Source organism: Opisthocomus hoazin, chromosome 26, assembly GCF_030867145.1.
Source record: "Opisthocomus hoazin isolate bOpiHoa1 chromosome 26, bOpiHoa1.hap1, whole genome shotgun sequence".
Lineage (NCBI taxonomy): Eukaryota > Metazoa > Chordata > Aves > Opisthocomiformes > Opisthocomidae > Opisthocomus > Opisthocomus hoazin.
In genome coordinates, this window is record NC_134439.1 from 4,552,561 (window position 1) to 4,570,079 (window position 17,519).

Sequence of the window (17,519 nt, forward strand, 5' to 3'; positions counted from 1 at the left end):
GTGTGAAAGGGGGGATCCGACTGGATTGGAGCCACTTGGGGGGGGGGGGGAAGTATTTAAGGGGGGGTCGGGGAGCGAGAGCCCCGGGGGCGCGGGGTTATTTAATCTCACCCGTGTAGCCGTGCTGTATATACTATATATATCTGTACCTATGTACGGACTGGTCCCAGCGTCCGCCCGCGCCTCCTGGGGACTGGGGGCACTGGGAGGGACTGGGAAGGCTGGGGGGCACTGGGGGGACTGGGAGGGAATGGGGGGACTGAGAAGGCTGGGGGGGAATGGGAGGACTGGGAGGGAATGGGAAGGCTGGGGGGCACTGGGGGGACTGGGAGGGACTGGGGGGACTGGGAAGGTTGGGGGGACTGGGAGGGACTGGAAGGGATTTGGTGCACTGGGAAGGCTGCGGGGCACTAGGGGGACTGGGAGGGACCGGGGGGACTGGGAAGGCTGGGGGGACTGGGAGGGACTGGGAAGGCTGGGGGGTACTGGGGGGACTGAGAGGGACTGGGGGGACTGGGAAAGGATTTGGGGCACTGGGGGGTACTGGGGGGACTGAGAGGGACTGCGGGGACTGGAAAATGATTGGGGGCACTGAGAAGACTGTGGGGCACTGGGGGGACTGGGAGGGATTGGGAAGGCTGAGGGGTACTGGGGGGACTGGGAGGGACTGGAAGGGATTGTGGGCACTGGGAAGGCTGGGGGGCACTGGGGGGACTGGGAGGGACTGGGAAGGCTGAGGGGTACTGGGGGGACTGGGAGGGACTGGGGGCACTGGGAGGCAGAGTGTGGGTGGGTGTGAGCGGCCCCGCGGTGTCCGCGCCCGGGCGGCCCCGCAGGCGCTGTCCCTTCAGCACCGCCCGAGCCGGGCCGAGCCGAGCCGAGCCGAACCGGGCGGGGCGGGGCGTGGCGGCTGATCCCGGCCCCCCCCCCGGCCGCTTCCGGGTTCCTGTCCCCCCCCCCCCCGCGGCCCCCGGCCCCTCCGCAGCGCCCTCCGCTCCGCTCCGCTCCGCCCGGCCCGGCCCCGCTCCCCGGCGCTTCCCCGGCGCCCTCGGCCCGGCCCGGCGGCGGGAGGAGCCCAGGATGCCCGAGGAGCGCGGGTGAGTCGGGGGGGGGGGGACCAGGGCGTAACCCCCGGGCGGCCCCCCCCGGTACATCATTCCCGGTACGGCCCCCCCCACCCCGGGTACAGCATCCCCGGTACAGCCCCTCCCCCGGTACAGCATCCCCGGTACGGTCCCCCCCCCCCCGGTACAGCATCCCCGGTACGGCCCTCCCGGTACGGCCCCATTCCCGGTCCAACCCCCCGGGCCCGGTGCAGCCCCCCCCCCCCCCCCCCCCGGTAACGTCCCCGCTGCCGGCTCGGCCCCCCCCGCCCAGCCCCTCCCCGGCTCCCTGGGGGGAGGGAGGAGCCCGGGGGGGGGGGGGGAGCCGGGATGGGATCTGCCCCGCCTTACCCCGCCACCCCCCCCGGATGCTGCCAAGGCTTTAGGACCCCCCCAGAGACCCCTGAACGCGGGGGGGGATTTAACCCCTTCCTCGCTGCCCTGCACAGAGCGTCCCCAGTACCTCCCCCCCCCGCATACCCCCGGGGGGGCTTCCCCCCCACCCCCACCCCGAGCGGGGGAGTTGTGTGCCATATCCTGCTGCCCCCCAAGTCCCCGAGCCCCCCAGCGCTGCGAGGCTGCGGGCATCGGGATACTGGGATTACTGGGAGGATGGGGAGAAGACACTGGGGACACTGGAAGGGTGTGTGGGGGGGTCACCCTTCCCATCCCCACTTGCGGAGGGTCTGGGTGCATTGGGGTCTGGGTTCCCCCCTCCCCGGTGCGGGGGTCCCCCCTCCCTGACTGTCCCCACCGTCCCCAGCTCTGTCCCACCATGTCAGTCTCCAAACTGCAGGACGCGGATGAGGTTTTCGGTGAGTGCCCGGAGGGGGCCACCCATGGGTGCTGCCCCCCCCCCCCCATCAGTGTCCTCCTGTCAGCGGTGGTGGGGGGGATGGACCCTGGAGCTTGGCTTGGGGACAGCATGTCCTTGGGGACATGGGGACAGAGGGACACGTATTGGGCGCACACGCGAGCGGGTGTGGGACACACCGCAGGTGACGCGGGCGTGGGGACGCAGCGGGGGACACGGCCCAGGGCCACCTCGCAGGCCAGGGCTGGGGTGCAGGGGGCCACGGGGGCAATCCCCGTCAGACCCTGGGTGACGGGGACGCTCTGTCCTTGGGGACATCCCCCCCCTGCTCCTCTCCCCGTGCCGGGGCGTCTCTGTGAACACTTCTCTCTGTCCCTCTGTCCCCTGTCCCACCCCACTGGGGTGCCCCATCTGTCCACATCCCCAACGCTCCTCTCTCCTGTCCCCCCCTCCTGTCCCCACCGGGATCCCCTGTCCTACCCCGTCCCTCTGCCCTGCTGTCCCCTCTCCATGGGCTGGCCTTCTCCTGGCTACTCCACCTCTCCCTCCAATGCTCTCCCATCCCCTTCTCCCTGTCCCCAACTGGCCATCTGTCCCTCCATCCCTGTCTCCCTGTCCCTAACTGGCTGTCTGTCCCTCCATCTCTTCTGCCTGGCCTTCCCCATCCGTCCCTTCCTCCCTCCCCATCTCCTTGCACTATCTGTCCATCTGTCCACCCTGTCTCCTTCTCCTCTCTGTCTGTTTGTTCATCCATCCGTCCATCCATCCGTGCTTCCCTCCCATCTCCTTGTCGCTACCTCTTCATTTGTCCATCCCTGTCTCCATCCATCCATCCATCCCCACCTCCTTGTCCCTATCCATATCTGTCCACCATCTCCTTTTCCTTACCCATCTGTCCATCCATCCATCCATATCTTCCCTCCCTACCTGTCCATCCATCCTTCCAACCATCCCTCCCTCATATCTCCTTGGCCCTACCTCTCCATTTGTCCATCCTTCTCCTCCCTGTCCCCGTCTGTCTGTCCGTCCATCCACATCTTCCTTCTCCCCCCTACCTGTCCATCCATCCATCCATCCATCCATCCATCCATCCATCCATCCATCTCTTCCTTCTCCCTTCCTCTCTGTCCATCCATCCATCCATCCATCCATCCATCCATCCATCCATCCATCCATCCATCTCTTCCTTCTCCCTTCCTCTCTGTCCGTCCGTCTGTCCATCCATCCATCCATCCATCCATCCGCATCTTCCTTCTCCCTGCCTCTTCGTCCATCCATCCATCCATCCATCCATCCACCCACCCACCCACCCACATCTTCCTTCTCCCTTCCTCTCTCTCCGTCCATCCATCCATCCATCCATCCATCCATCCATCCATCCACCCACCCACCCACATCTTCCTTCTCCCTTCCTCTCTCTCCGTCCATCCATCCATCCATCCATCCATGCCCATCTTCCTTCTCCCTACCTCTTCATCCATCCATCCACCATGCCTGTCTTCCTTCTCCCTACCTCTTCGTCCATCCATCCATCCATCTATGCCCGTCTTCCTTCTCCCTACCTCTTCATCCATCCATCCATCCATCCATCCATCCATCCATCCACCCACATTTTCCTTCTCCCTTCCTCTGTGTCCATCCATCCATCCATCCATCCATGCCCATCTTCCTTCTCCCTACCTCTTTGTCAATCCATCCATCCACCCACCCATCCATCCATCCACCCACATCTTCCTTCTCCCTTCCTCTCTGTCCATCCATCCATCCATCCATCCATCCATCCATCCATCCATCCATCCACCCATCGATACCCATCTTCCTTCTCCCTTCCTTTCTGTCCATCCATCCATCCATCCATCCACCCATTGATACCCATCTTCCTTCTCCCTTCCTCTCTGTCCATCCATCCATCCATCCATCCATCCATCCACCCATCGATACCCATCTTCCTTCTCCCTTCCTTTCTGTCCATCCATCCATCCATCCATCCACCCATTGATACCCATCTTCCTTCTCCCTTCCTCTCTGTCCATCCATCCATCCATCCATCCATCCATCCACCCATCGATACCCATCTTCCTTCTCCCTTCCTTTCTGTCCATCCATCCATCCATCCACCCATTGATACCCATCTTCCTTCTCCCTTCCTCTCTGTCCATCCATCCATCCATCCATCCACCCACCCATCCATCCATCCACCCATCGATACCCATCTTCCTTCTCCCTACCGCTCCGTCCATCCCCCCTGCCCGTCCGTCCGTCTGTCCGTCTCTCTCTCTCTGCCCCGGTCTCTCTTTCACCCCCAGATTTTACCGCTGTGGTTCCAGAGACCCCGCGCCTGGACAGCAGCCTGCAGAAGGCCCGCGCCCGGCTGCTGGCCAAGGGCCGCCGCCACCGGCCCTCCCGCTCCCGCCTGCGAGACAGCACCAGCTCCGCCGAGGGCGACGAGGGGCCCGCGGTGAGCCCGGGGGGCTGCGGGGGGCCCGGGGGGGGGCGGCGGTGGGGGGCACCCCGCGGGGGGCTGCAGGGGTTTGACGCCCCCCCCCCCCTCCCTCCACGCCCTGTGCCCCCCAGGGAGCCGAGGGCGATGGCGGCTCCCCAGCCCCCTCGCCCTTCTCCTTCGAGGCGGGGGCGGTGCGGTGGGTGCTGGGGGACCCCCCGGCCCCCTCCTCGCCCCCCCTCAGCCGCTACCGGCCCCTCACCAACGCCTCGTCCCAGGAGGGGCTGGCGGGCACCCCCTCGCCCAAGTCCTGCCACAGCTCCGACAGCTCGCCCGGCTTCGCCCGCCGCGACGCCCGGCCCCAGCGGCACAGCGAAGGTGAGCCCCCCCCCATCCCCGGGGGGACCCCGGCACCCCCCAGCACCCATGCGGGGGGCAGTGGGTGACCCCCGCCGCCCTCCTCCCGCAGACGACAGCCGGGACGTGAGCCCCCCCGAGCCGGCCAGCCCCACCGTGGGGCTCGATAAGAAAACGCGGAGGAAGTTCTTGGATTTGGGGTGAGACCTGGCCCTGGGGGGAGGTGGGGAGGGGGGGATATGGGGGGGTGGAGGGAGGGATGGAGGGAGGGATGGGGAGATGGAGGGAGGGAGGGAGGGGGGATGGAGGGAGGGATGGAGAGGGGATGGAGGGATGCAGGAAGGCATGGAGGGGAGGGATGGAGGGTGAGGGGATGGAGGGAGGGAGAGGGGATGGAGGGATGCAGGAAGGCATGGAGGGGAGGGATGGAGGGTGAGGGGATGGAGGGAGGGAGAGGGGATGGAGGGATGCAGGAAGGGATGGAGGGAGAGATGGAGAGGGGATGGGGAGATGGAGGGAGGGGGGATGGAGGAGGGATGGAGAGGGGAGGGTGAGAGGGGGGATGGAGGGAGGGATGGAGGGATGGAGAGGGGATGGAGGGATGGAGAGGGGATGGAGGGAGGGATGGAGGGGGGATGGAGGGACGGAGGGAGGGGTGGAGAGGGGATGGAGGGGTGCAGGAAGGGATGCAGGGGGATGGAGGAAGGGATGGAGAGGGATAAAACGATGCAGGCAGGGACGCTGGAAGGGATGGATGAAGGGATGGAGGGGTGCAATGGAAAGATGGAGGAATAGATGGAGAGATGCTTGGAGGGATGGAAAGATGGAGGGATACTCGGAGGGGGGAGGATCCTCTGAAAGTGATGGAGGGGTCTCAGAGGATGGATGGAGGGGGGGCACCCGGCTCCCCACCGACCCGGCTCTCTCCCACCCAGGGTGACCCTGCGCCGGGCGTCCTCCAGCAAGAGCCGGAAGGAGAAGGGCAGCAACCGCCTGTCCATGGGCAGCAGGTGAGAGACCCCCGGGGCGGGGGGCTGCAGGGGGGTGGCCCTGTCACCCTAACGCGGCTCTGTCCCCAGGGAGGCTGTGGAGGGGCCCGGCCGCCCCTCGGGTTCACCCTTCCTGCCCTTCTCCTGGTTCTCGGATGCTGCCAGGGCCTCGGCCTCCCCCGGCTCCTCGTCGCCCGCTGGCTCCCCCCGGCACGAGGGGCTCAGCCCTGCCAAATCCGCCTCCCAGGTCAGTGCCCGCGGCTGGGTGGGTGGGTGTAGCAGAGGCCATAGGAGCCCTATAGGGTCAGGGTGTTGTGGGGAAGGAGGGTGGTGCTCCTATGAGTTGGGTGGCTGTAGGGGCAGAGGTCAAAGCCCCATAGGTTTGGGTAGCTATAGGTGCAGGGCACAAAGCCCCATAGATTTGGGAGCTATAGGGGCAGGGGTCAAAGCCCCATAGGTTTGGGTAGCTATAGGTGCAGGGCACAAAGCCCCATAGATTTGGGAGCTATAGGGGCAGGGGTCAAAGCCCCATAGGTTTGGGTAGCTATAGGTGCAGGGCACAAAGCCCCATAGGTTTGGGTAGCTATAGGGGCAGGGGACAAAGCCCCATAGGTTTGGGTAGCTATAGGGGCAGGGGACAAAGCCCCCATAGGTTTGGGTAGCTACAGGGGCAGGGGACAAAGCCCCATAGGTTTGGGTAGCTATAGGGGCAGGGGACAAAGCCCCCATAGGTTTGGGTAGCTATAGGGCCAGGAGTCAAAGCCCCCATAGGTTTGGGAGCTATAGGGGCAGGGGACAAAGCCCCATAGGTTTGGGTAGCTATAGGGGCAGGGGACAAAGCCCCATAGGTTTGGGTAGCTATAGGGGCAGGGGTCAAAGCCCCATAGGTTTGGGTAGCTATAGGGGCAGGGGTCAAAGCCCCATAGGTTTGGGTAGCTATAGAGGCAGGGGACAAAGCCCCATAGGTTTGGGTAGCTATAGGGGCAGGGGACAAAGCCCTATGGGGAGGGGGGTCAATATTGAGTCCAGATAGCTATGGGGGCGATCAAAGCCCCATAGCGTTGGGTAGCTGGAGGGAGAGGGATCAAAGCCCCATAGGGTCAAGATGGCTTTAGGGGGAGATCCAAGCCCCACGGGGTCCAGTAGCCCTATGGGGAGGGCGGTGGGGGCTGCAGGTTGTGCTGGGGGCCAGCCCTGCCCTCGCCCCTCCCGCTGCTGCAGGACTCGACGCTGAGCGAGGACTCCCCACCACCCAGCGCCAGCCCACGCCTGCCCGGCCCCACCGCCACCAAGTGCTCCTACCCCTACCACACCCTGTCACAGTCCTCGGATGAGGTGAGCCTGGGGGGGGGGGAGGGGGGCGTGAGGTCGCGGGACCCCCCCCTCCAGGTGCCATGGGGTCCCCCTGTTAACGCCCGACCGCCCGTGCCCAGTTCCTGGATGAGCCTCCCGGCGCGGCCGCGGGCTGGACCTGCCGGCAGGTGGGACAGTGGCTGGAGAGCCTCAACCTGGAGCAGTACGTGGAGGAGTTCTTGGCCCACGGCGTCGATGGTCCACGGCTCCTGCACCTCGACGGCGCCAAGCTCAAGGTACGGGGCTGGGGGGGCCTCTTCTGCTGGGGCCCAGGTGTTCCAGGTACCCCAACAGGCTCAGTTGTAGAGCAAGAGGTTCTAAGTACCCCAGTGGGGTGCTCCACGGGGCAGGAGGTCTGGGTGGGTTCTAGGTACCCCAATGGGGTTCTCTGTGGGACAGGAGGTCTGGATAGGTTCTAGGTACCCCAACAGGACGCTCCACGGGGCAGGAGGTGTGGGTGGGTTCTGGGTACCCCAACGGGGCGCTCCACAGGACAGGAGGTCTGGGTGGGTTCTAGGGACCCTAACAGGGTGCTCTATGGGGCAGGAGGTGTGGGTGGGTTCTAGGGACCCTAACAGGGCACTCCACGGGGCAGGAGGTGTGGGTGGGTTCTAGGGACCCTAACAGGGCACTCCATGGGGCAGGAGGTCTGGGTGGGTTCTAGGTACCCCAATGGACTCATGACAGGACAACAGGCTCTAGGTACTCCAACGGGCTGCTCCATGGGTCAGATGCAGTTAGGTTCTAGGTACCCCAACAAGCTCACCATAGGGTACCTAAAACTTCTTGTCCTAATTGGCTGCTCCACGGGGCAGGAGGTGGGGGAAGGTTCCAGGTATCCCAAGGGATGAGTCAAGGAGGCAGACGGGACGTTCTAGGTACCCTGAGGGGCTGGTGCACAGAGGGTGTAGGTATCTCAGCAGGACAGGCAGTGCGGGGGGTTCCAGGCACCCCAAGGAGCTGGTCCATAGGGCAGGGGGGTGCCGGCACCCCGAGGCCATGGGGAGGGTCGCGTGGTCCATCGCCAGCACCCGGCTGTGCCGGCAGGCGCTGGGCGTGGGCAGCTCGCAGGACCGCGCGGTGCTGAAGCGGAAGCTGAAGGAGCTGAGCCTGGCCATGGAGAAGGAACGCAAGGCCCAGGAGAAGGCGGAGAAGCAGCGGGAGAAGCAGAAGAAGAGGGACCAGGAGCAGCGGCGGAGCTAAGGGGGGGGCTGGGAGCGCCCCTGCACCCCCTTCCCCACCCACAGCCCCCCGGGATGCCTGGGGGGCACCCGGCCCTGGCATGGGACACGCGGCCAAGGGACGGTGGTGCCAGGCTGAGACGGGCACGGAGCGGTATGTGCCCCCCCCTTCCAGCCGCCCCCTCCCCGCCTGCACCCCAGCACCCCACGGGCACAGTCCGGGTCCCCCCCGGGCCCCTTTTCCGGATGCAAATAGCACATTGGACCCCCCCCCCCCCCCCCCCAATCCATCCCACCACCCCTCCCCACGCCGGGGGGGGGTCACAGCCACCCCCCTCACCCTGGCATGGTGCGGCACCGGCCAAGGACAGTGCATGGCCAGACCCCCCCCCCCCCCCCCCCCCTGCCCGACACACACCCCCCAGTTGGGGTGCAGGGAGTGAACACTGACCCCCCCCCCCCTCCCCCCCCCGAATATGGCACGCAGGGGGGCACCCCAGGAAATAAAAGGGGATTGAGGGCCAGTGCAAACCAGTGCGACCAGTGTGAGCCTGACTGGGATGGAGCTGGGGGACAAGACGGGGTGGGGGGAGCTCGGTGCCAGGCTGGGGGGCAGCTGGAGGGGGGGGGAACAGAGTATGGCTGCTCCCTAGGACCTATGTCCCCAAGTGCCACCCCTGTGACTGCGCCCAGGTCAGCCTCCTCCCAAGCTTGGGTGGCCCCCAGGGGGGGTAAACTGAGGCATGGGGGGGGGGTATAGCGAGCCAGTTAGGGGGGGTCCTGGGACCCCAAAATGCCATGGCAGAAGCTCAGTCAACATCTAATTTACTGGGGAGGGGGGGGGGGGGGCGGTTCCCGAGCAGGTTGGAGCACGGGGGGGGGACCCACCCCAGGGTGAGGGGGTGCGGGGGGGCATACGCGGGTGAGATCAGCTCAGTAGTGCAATACCAGGGACGGTGGGGGGGAGCTGGGGGGGGGGTCTTGGGTCTCAAGCCCGGTCCCCCTACTCTGTCAGGGCTGGAGGAGCAGTGAAGTGCTACTGGTCATACTGGGAAAGGACCAGTCCCTTGCTGCCCCCAAGGTGCACCCCCCTCCTGGGGTGGGTGCCAAGGTGCGGGGGGGCAACAGGGGCTCTGCCCCCTCCACGCTGCTCCAACGCCACCCCCAGCTTCGTACCTAAGTGCCACCAAGGCTGGGGGGGGGGGGGGCTGTGTGCTGGGACCCCCCCCTCAACCCCCCCATTTCACACCCCCCCTCCCAGCGAGCCGTGGTGGCGGGAGGCAGAACCGGGATGCTGAAACACCATGCCAGGGTGCCGGGAGACACCCGGGGGGGGGGTCCCAGGGGCTACAGACAGCCGGGGGGGGCAGCGAGCCCCCCTGGGGGGGCCCTAGGGGACGCGGTAGGTGGAGGTGTTCTTGGGCTCGGTGCTGGGGACGCACCAGTCCCCGGCCTCTTGGCTGGCCTGGTAGTGCCGCCACGCCGACTTGTTGTAGACGGGCAAGCGCTCCACCGAGTCCGTGGACAGAGCCTGGAAAAAACACAGGGGGGGGCTGGGGGGGGGGGCCCTGTGAACCTCTGGAGGCCGTGGACCCCCACCCTATCCCGGGGGGAGAGACCCACCTTAAGGTAGATGACGGCGTCGGTGCCGAAGCCCTCCATGGAGAAGAGCTGCAGGTCCCCCTGGAAGTACTTGGCGTAGAGGCGGGAGATGGGCAAGCCGTAGCCAAAGCCGGCCTGGAGGCGGGGGGGAGATGGGGTGGGGGGGGTCCCCAGGGTTGGGGTTGGCACCCCAGGGGACCCCAAGCCTCCCCGCGCCACCCCAAGTCACAGCGCGTGCACCCAGGGGTGCTCCCGTGCCACCTCCAGGCACCCGCAGCGGTCACCGTGCCGCTGTCAAACCTCTCCAGGCATCCCCCGATCGTCCCCGTGCCACCCCCGGGCACCCCAGAGTGTCCCTGTGCCACCTCCAACCATCCCCATGCCACCCCAGCATGTCCCCAAGCCACCTCCAGGCACTCCTAAAATGTCCCCCTGCCACCCCCAAAGCACCCCCACGTCACCCCAGCCACCATGACATGTTCCCATGCCACCCCAGTCACCCCGACATGTCCCCACGACAGCCCCAGACACTCCCAAAATGCCCTCAATCTACCCCGAAACGTCCCCAGAAGTCCCCGTGCCACGCCCAAACCTCCCCATACCACCCCAGGCACCCCAAAGTGTCCCCATGCCACCTCCAAACATCCCGACCCACCACCAGGCACTCTCAAAATGTCACCAGGCCACCCCCAAATGTCCCTACGCCACCCCAAAGCGCTCCTATGTCACTCCAGCCACTGTGACATGTCCCCATGCCACCCCCAGGCACCCCCAAACCTCCCCACGCTATCCCAAAGCACTCCTGTGTCACTCCAGCCACCCTGACACGTCCCCATGCCACGCCTGGACACCCCAAAATGTCCCCATGCCACTCCCAGGCACCCCAAAGTATCCCCATGCCACCTCCACACATCCCCACACCACCCTCCAAGCACTCTCAGTGTCACCAAGCCACCCCCGAAATGTCCCCATGCCACCCCAAAGCACCCCTACGTCACTCCAGCCACCCTGACGCACCCCCATACCATGCCTAGTCACCCCAAAATGTCCCCATGCCACTCCCAGGCACCCCAAAGCCCCCCCGTGCCACCTCCACACATCCCCACACCACCCCCTGGCACTCTCAGTGTCACCAGGCCCCCCCCCCCACCAAAATGTCCCCACGCCACCCCAAAGTGTCCCCACGTCACCCCCAGGCCCCCCCCAGCTGCAGCCCCTCACCCCATCCCTCTTCCCCCGGGGCCATGGGGGGGGGTCCCCACGGCTCCTACGGGGGGGTGGGCACCTACCAGGGGGGCCCCCCCAGCGCCCAGCTGCGGGGTGGGCGCGGTGGAGTACATGTAGCTGAAGAGCCGCTCGATCTTCCGCAGAGGGACGCCCATGCCCCGGTCACTCATCTGCAAGACGCTGTGGGAGGTGACAACCCCGCTCCTGACCCCCCCATTGGGTGTCCCCCACGCTGGGCTCGGGGACCCCAACCTGGCATGGAGGTGGTGGTCCCTCACGCACCTTGATGGAGAGGTCCTCCTGGCCCAGGGCCACCATCACCTTGATGGCCGGTAGCCGCGGGCTGTTCTCGTGGCTCTCCACGGTGGCTCGCATGGCGTTCTGCGGGCACAGAGGTGGCTGTGGTTTAGGGGACACCCCCCCCACCGGCCCCCAACCTCCCTCCCACCCCCACTGGCCCCCCGGTGGGGCTGGGGTCACCTTGAAGAGCTCAAAGAGCATGTGGTAGAGATGCGAGGGGACGTAGACGATGTTGATGGGCTGCTGGGAGTTGCTCGCTGCGGGGAGGAGGAGGGTGGTCATCACCATCGTCATCCTCCCCAACCCTAAACGAGCCGCCTGAGAACCCCCCCACCTCGGAGAGCCCCCCCAGCCCGGCCTCACCGTTCATCTCCTCAATCTCCAGCTCGGGCGAGGACATGTAGTACTTGTCACACAGGAGCTTGGCCATGTTGTAGGCGTCTGGGGAGGGGGAGGCGGAGGGGTCAGCACCCCCAGCACCCAGGCAGGGGGGAGCGTTTGGGACCCCCTTTCCACCTCCCCCCCCCCAAATATTTTCCATTCCCCCAGATCCAGGACGTTTTTGGGGTTTTCTGGAGTGACCCCAAAGCACAGGGGACTGTGGACACCTTGGCTGAGGCCCACCCAAACTTGTGACACGCATGGCTCCCAAACAGGCAGATCCTGGGGCGGGGGGAAGCTCAGGGGGACCCCCCCCCCCACCCCACTCATGCCCCCCCGTGGGGTGGGAGCCCCCCACCCACCTCTCACCACGTTGGCCACGCCGCAGTGGGGGTCGATGCTGCCGATGTGCTTGGGGTGTGCGGGGTTGGTGCTGCCATCAAAGAGCAGTGCTGGGGAGGGGACAGGGGGGGACAGTGAGCAGTGGGGACCCCCCCCCCGGCCAGGGCCACCCCACAGCCCCCAGCCCAGGCTGTGCCCAAGGCCGGGCTTACTCCTCCTCCCAGGGGTGAAGGAGAAGCGGACGTGTGGGGCTGGGGGGGACGTGTGGGGCTGGGGGGGACACATGTGGGGACAGGGTCCTGCGCAGGGGCAGGATGGGGGGGCATCTGAGGGCAGGGGGGTGCCTGGAGGAGGCAGGGTGAGGGGAAAGCCTGAGGGTGGGGGGGCGATGCCTGGGGCTGGCATGGCTGGAAGGGGGGGGGGCTCAGGGCTGGGACATGCCTAGGGGACATCTGGGGCTGGGGGATGCTGGGGGCAGATCCTTGGGGCTGGGGGGGGACATCTGGGGCTGGGGGATGCTGGGGGCAGATCCCTGGGTCTGGGGGGGTGGAACATTTCAGGCAGGGGCAGGATCCTTGGGGTTGGGGGGGGAATATTTGGGGAAGGAGAATGCTGGGGGCAGATCCCTGGGGCGGGGGGGGACAATTGGGGTAGGGGCAGGATCCTTGGGGCTGACACATTTGGGGCAGGGGGATGCTGGGGGGGTGAGGGGGGGGACATTTGGGGCAGGGGGATGCTCGGGGCTGGGGGGGGACACATTTGGGGCAGGATCCTTGGGGCTGGGGGGGGAACATTTGAGGCAGGGGGATGCTGGGGGCAGTTCCCCGGGGCGGGGGGAATGACATTTGGGGCAGAGGGATGCTTGGGGCAGATCCCTGGAGCTGGGGGGGACATTTGGGGCAGGATCCTTGGGGCTGAGGGGGGACACACTTGGGGCAGAGGGATGCTCGGGGCTGGGGGGGACATTTGGGGCAGAGGCAGGATCCCTGGGGCTGGGGGGGGGGGCATTTGGGTCAGGGGCAGGATCCTTGAGCGTGGGGGGGGGGAACATTCGAGGTCGTGGGATGCTCGGGGCAGATCCCTGGGGCTGGGGGGGCGATGCTCTGGGGGCCTGGGAGGGATGCCCAGGGCTGGTGGGGACACCGTGGGCAGAGGATGCCCAGGGCAGGGATGCCCAGGGCTGGTGGGGACACTGGGACAGGGACAGCCCAGGGCGGGGTGCCCCCCCCCGGGGGTGCTGGCGGGGTCGGGGCCCCCCCGGGGCCGCTCACTGTGCTGGTTGATGAGCATGCGGATGGAGATGCGGCTCAGGTAGAAGCGGTCGAGGAAGTACTGGATGTTCTGGTTGGAGACGGGGTCGTCCCCGTAGGCCTCCTTGTACTCCAGGACGCCCTGCGCCATGGTGGGCACCACGTCGTTGTGCCGGTTGCGGATGGTGACCAGGGCGTTGGTGAACCTGGGGACAGGGACAGAGCTCGGGGACGCCCGGGGCACCGCGGGGTGGGCGGATGATGGAGGGTGCCAGGGTCCCCCAGTGACGCCAGCTCTCACCGGTGAGGAGGGGACACCCCAGCCTCGGGGACAAGGGGCGTCACGGAAACGCTGGCACCCCCCCGACTTACTGTCCCAGGGTGGCCTGGTCCTCGGGGTCCCTGTCGAGGAACTCCATGATGTCCAGCAGGCTCTGCACGTACCTGGGGAAGGAGCTGGTTACCCCCCTCGCTGCCCCCCAGAGAGAGGGGACACCCCGGGGACCCCACGCCAGGGGGGCACAGGGTGCCCTGGTTCACTGCCCCATGCAGCGAGAGGGGCTCAGAACCCCCCCCCCAGCCCCCCAAAAAGCCGCTGCCCCATGAAACCACCCTGTGCCTGGCAGGGGGGGGCCAAGCTTGTCCCACACCCATCCTTTCAGGGGGCAGGGTGTGGGGCTGGCACTGGTGACCCCCCACCGGCTGGGGACATCCCATTGCATGGGGGTGTCCCCGAGGGACCTGCACCCCTTGTCACCCAAGGGCACGGTGTGGCACCAGCTGGGTGCTGCTCTGCCAGCTGCCCGTCCCTGTCCCCCTCCAGACCTGCTGGGGACAACAGCCGGTGGCAGCGGTGGGACAGGAGGTGGTGGTGGGAACTGCGGTGACAGCAGGACCCCCGGTGACAGCGGGACCCCCCTGGGCGGTGGCAGGAGTCACAGTGGCAAAGGGAGCCATACAGATGACAGCGGTGGGACCCCTCTGGGTGACAAGGGTGGGACTTGCGGTAGTGGGACCTCCAACAGCAGGACCCGTGGTGGCAGCAGGATCCACGCAAGTGCCAGCAGTGGGACCCCCATGACGTCCAAAGGTGGGACCTGTGGTGGCACCAGGACCCACACAAGTGCCAGCAGTGGGACCCCCACAACCTACAACAGTGGGACCCATGGTGGCAGCAGGACCCACACAAGTGCCAGCAGTGGGACCCCCATGACCTCCAATGGTGGGACCCCCAGAAGCAGGACCCATGGTGGCAACAGGACACACGCAAGTCACAGCGGTGGGATCCCCACGATCTCCAACAGTGGGACCCCCAGCAGAAGGACCCACGGTGGCAGCAGGACCCACACAGACGACAGTGGTGGGACCCCCACGACCTCCAATGGTGGGACCCGTGGTGGCACCAGGACCCACAGTAGCGGCAGGACCCACACAAGTGCCAGTGCTGGGACCCCCAGCAGCAGGACCCATGGTGGCAGCAGGACCCACACAGATGACAGTGGTGGGACCCCCACGACCTACAATGGTGGGACCCACGGTGGCAGCAGGACCCACATACATGCCAGCGGTGGGACCCCCCATGACCTCCAACGGTGGAATCCCTCAGCAGCAGGACCCACAGTGGCAGCAGGACCCTCATGACCTCCAACAGTGGGACCCCCAGCAGCAGGCCCACGGTGGCAGCAGGACCCACACAGATGACAGCAGTGGGACCCCCATGACCTCCAATGGTGGGACCCCCAACAGCAGGGCCCATGGTGGCAGCAGGACCCACACAGATGACAGCAGTGGGACCCCCACGACCTCCAATGGTGGGACCCCCAGCAGCAGGCCCACGGTGGCAGCAGGACCCACACAGGTGACAGTGGTGGCACCTTCACACCCAAGGCGGTGCGGGGCCGGGCGGTCACCGGGGTGACAGGCCCTCCCCCCCCGGCCCCCCCAGTCTCACCAGCTCTGCACCAGCTGGACGGAGGGGGTGTGCAGGACACGGTCCGGCAGCAGGTTGATCTCCTTCATGATGTTGGACAGACGGACGGGCAGCTCCTGCCGCAGGAAGGCGAAGGCGGTCTTCTCACAGGCATTGCTGGAGCCTGGCACGGGGAGGGGGGGGACACGGGCTGAGCCCCGGCTCGACGCCCCCCCCAGCCCCAGGGCTGGCTTCACTCCTGCTCCTCTGCTGGTGGGGACTGGGGGCGTACTGGGAGGACTGGAGCAGAGGAGGCAGGAGCAGGTCCCTACCCTTGGCTGCAGCGGGACCCTGGAGGGGCTGGGAGAGCCGGGGGGGGCACGGCTCAGCCCCCTGGGGGGGACAGGCTGGGTCCCAGTACCGACCAGACCGGGGCTGGAAGCCCCCCCCGGGGTGACCTGGAGGGGAGAAGGACCTGGGCCACCACCAGAGCTGGGACCACCCAGACCAGACCCTCAGCCGGGGTGGGTGCAGAGAGCCCTCCCCGCGGGGACACACCGCAGTGTCCCCAACCGGGAGCCGGCGGGGGGGGGGGGGGGGCAAGCTGTCCCCGAGCCCCCAGAGGGACACATCCCCGGGGACAAGGGACACCGGGATGGAGCCGAAACACGAGGAAGACTTGAGGGGGGGGTCCCGGTGCTGGTGGGATGGGGCAGAACGGGGTGGGGGGGGACACCCAGGCAGGGGACCCTCAGGGCGCAGCCGCCAGCCGCGGCCCGGGACAGCGCGGAGGGGACACAGGTAAATATAGCGCTGACATTAAAGCCCCCGGGGGGGGGGCACAGGGGGGCCCGGGACGGGTGACAGCCAGGGGTGGGGGCATCTCCGCCTCCCGGGGGTATTCACCTGGGGTCTTTGAGGGGGGACACACCAGTGTCGCCCACCCTGGGGGTGTCAAGACCAGGGGGACGCAGGGAACCCCCAGCCGGGGGTCCCACGCACGGGGTGATTTACCCGGTGGGGGCAGGAGGCACCCGGGGGGGGGGTATTTACCCAGGTCACTACTTGCCCACGGGGGTGGTAACACCCCCTGTGAGTGGTTATTGGGGGGGCAGGGGTAAGACCCCCCCCCAGCAAGAGTATATCAGCAGAGCCCATTCCCAGCCCCGGTTATTTACCCGGGGCGGGGGGGGGGGGGGGGGGCGAGGAGAGATATTTACCCAGACTGGAGGGGTAACACCCCCCCCCCCCCCCCAAATAATAACCGGTTATTTGCGGGGGGAAGGGGTTATAGTCACCCAGACCCCCCTGGAGCAGGTCCCCCCTCGGAGGCAGCGTGTATCCCGTGTCCCCCCCCGGGGATTTATTTACGGGGGGGGGGGGGGGATTTCCCGGGGCGGGTGTGCACGGAAGTCCCTCCCCCGAGCACCGCCCCCCAGACCGGGCATTCACCGCGGGGGGGCGGGGGGGGTATTGGCCCGGACCGGGAGCATTCCGGGGGGGGGAGGGGTCTCCGTCCCACGGCCCCGGGGGTCCCCACCCGCCAGGGGAGGTTGGAGGGGGGGGGGTCTGGGGGTTATTTACCGAAGTCCAGGAACTGCTTCATAGAGAGCGGCGACGGCGAGAACTTGCTGAAGTGCTCGATGTAGGTGGGGACCCCGGCCAGCGCCGCCCGCCTGCCCAGGCACCGCAGCAGCCGCATGGCGACCCCCGCCCGCGCCCCCCCCCCCGGCCGCCACCGCCCCGCGCCCCCCGCCCGCCCCGCGCCGCGCGCAAACAACCCGCCCCGCCGCCAATCGCCGGCCGCGCTGCCGAGGGCCCCGCCCCGCCCCTTGCCCGCCCCCCGCCTGAGCACCACCCCCTAGGGGCGGGGCCTCCTCCTCGCCGTTGGCCACGCCCCCCTGTACGCCTTCCAGCCCGGGGGGCCGCGCTGCGCCTTCCCGGGGGGGGGGCTGAGCCCCCCCAGCCGGGTATCGCCCTCCCCAGTACCCCTGCCCGGCCCGGGCATCACCCCCAAAGCCCCTGCCCGCCCCGGGTATCACCCCCAATACCCCTGCCCACCTCGGGTATTACCCCCCATACCCCTGCCCACCTCGGGTATTACCCCCAAAGCCCCTTCCCACCCCGGGTATCACCCCTAATACCCCTGCCCTCCTCAGGCATCACCTCCCATACCCCTGCCCCCCTCGGGTATCACCCCCCATACCCCTGCCCACCTTGGACATCAACCCCAAAGCCCCTGCCCACCCCAGCTATCACCCCCCAATGCCG

The 17,519-nt window shown here is 67.2% G+C and overlaps 2 protein-coding genes across 5 annotated transcripts; one reads left to right on the forward strand and one right to left on the reverse strand.

The window, feature by feature from the left end:
• The first annotated feature begins 980 nt into the window (after nucleotides 1–980).
• On the forward strand, nucleotides 981–8,771 carry SAMD14 (sterile alpha motif domain containing 14). Of its 3 annotated transcripts, none has more exons than XM_075443644.1 (10): nucleotides 981–1,097; nucleotides 1,867–1,918; nucleotides 4,224–4,375; nucleotides 4,492–4,735; nucleotides 4,827–4,914; nucleotides 5,650–5,724; nucleotides 5,794–5,950; nucleotides 6,925–7,038; nucleotides 7,137–7,292; nucleotides 8,104–8,771. In XM_075443644.1, the coding sequence occupies exons 2-10, from the start codon at nucleotides 1,879–1,881 to the stop codon at nucleotides 8,257–8,259; spliced, it is 1,182 nt and encodes a 393-aa protein (XP_075299759.1). In that variant the 5' UTR covers nucleotides 981–1,097; nucleotides 1,867–1,878; the 3' UTR covers nucleotides 8,260–8,771. The 3 variants fall into 3 exon arrangements, with proteins under 3 accessions (XP_075299759.1, XP_075299761.1, XP_075299760.1); XM_075443646.1 differs by having other exon boundaries at nucleotides 4,636–4,735; XM_075443645.1 differs by having other exon boundaries at nucleotides 4,245–4,375.
• Nucleotides 8,772–9,045: 274 nt separating this feature from the next.
• On the reverse strand, nucleotides 9,046–16,987 carry PDK2 (pyruvate dehydrogenase kinase 2). 2 transcript variants are annotated; one of them, XM_075443642.1, is made up of 11 exons: nucleotides 16,833–16,987; nucleotides 15,291–15,432; nucleotides 13,712–13,783; nucleotides 13,361–13,545; nucleotides 12,110–12,199; nucleotides 11,730–11,807; nucleotides 11,547–11,623; nucleotides 11,349–11,447; nucleotides 11,129–11,236; nucleotides 9,861–9,974; nucleotides 9,046–9,768 (listed from the first exon to the last, which is right to left on the reverse strand). In XM_075443642.1, exons 1-11 carry the CDS (start codon nucleotides 16,948–16,950, stop codon nucleotides 9,628–9,630), a joined length of 1,224 nt encoding a protein of 407 aa, XP_075299757.1. In that variant the 5' UTR covers nucleotides 16,951–16,987; the 3' UTR covers nucleotides 9,046–9,627. The 2 variants fall into 2 exon arrangements, with proteins under 2 accessions (XP_075299757.1, XP_075299758.1); XM_075443643.1 differs by lacking the exon at nucleotides 12,110–12,199.
• Nucleotides 16,988–17,519: the final 532 nt, after the last annotated feature.

Coding starts and splice junctions, on each gene's coding strand:
- PDK2 (XM_075443642.1), bottom strand. CDS start 16,950: ATGCGGCTGCTGCGGTGCCTGGGCAGGCGGGCGGCGCTGGCCGGGGTC. Junction 15,433..16,832: donor GAAGCAGTTCCTGGACTTCG/GTAAATAACCCC, acceptor TCCCCGTGCCAG/GCTCCAGCAATGCCTGTGAG. Junction 11,808..12,109: donor CGTGGCCAACGTGGTGAGAG/GTGGGTGGGGGG, acceptor CCCCCTCCCCAG/ACGCCTACAACATGGCCAAG.
- SAMD14 (XM_075443644.1), top strand. CDS start 1,879: ATGTCAGTCTCCAAACTGCAGGACGCGGATGAGGTTTTCG. Junction 4,736..4,826: donor GCCCCAGCGGCACAGCGAAG/GTGAGCCCCCCC, acceptor CTCCTCCCGCAG/ACGACAGCCGGGACGTGAGC. Junction 7,293..8,103: donor TCGACGGCGCCAAGCTCAAG/GTACGGGGCTGG, acceptor CTGTGCCGGCAG/GCGCTGGGCGTGGGCAGCTC.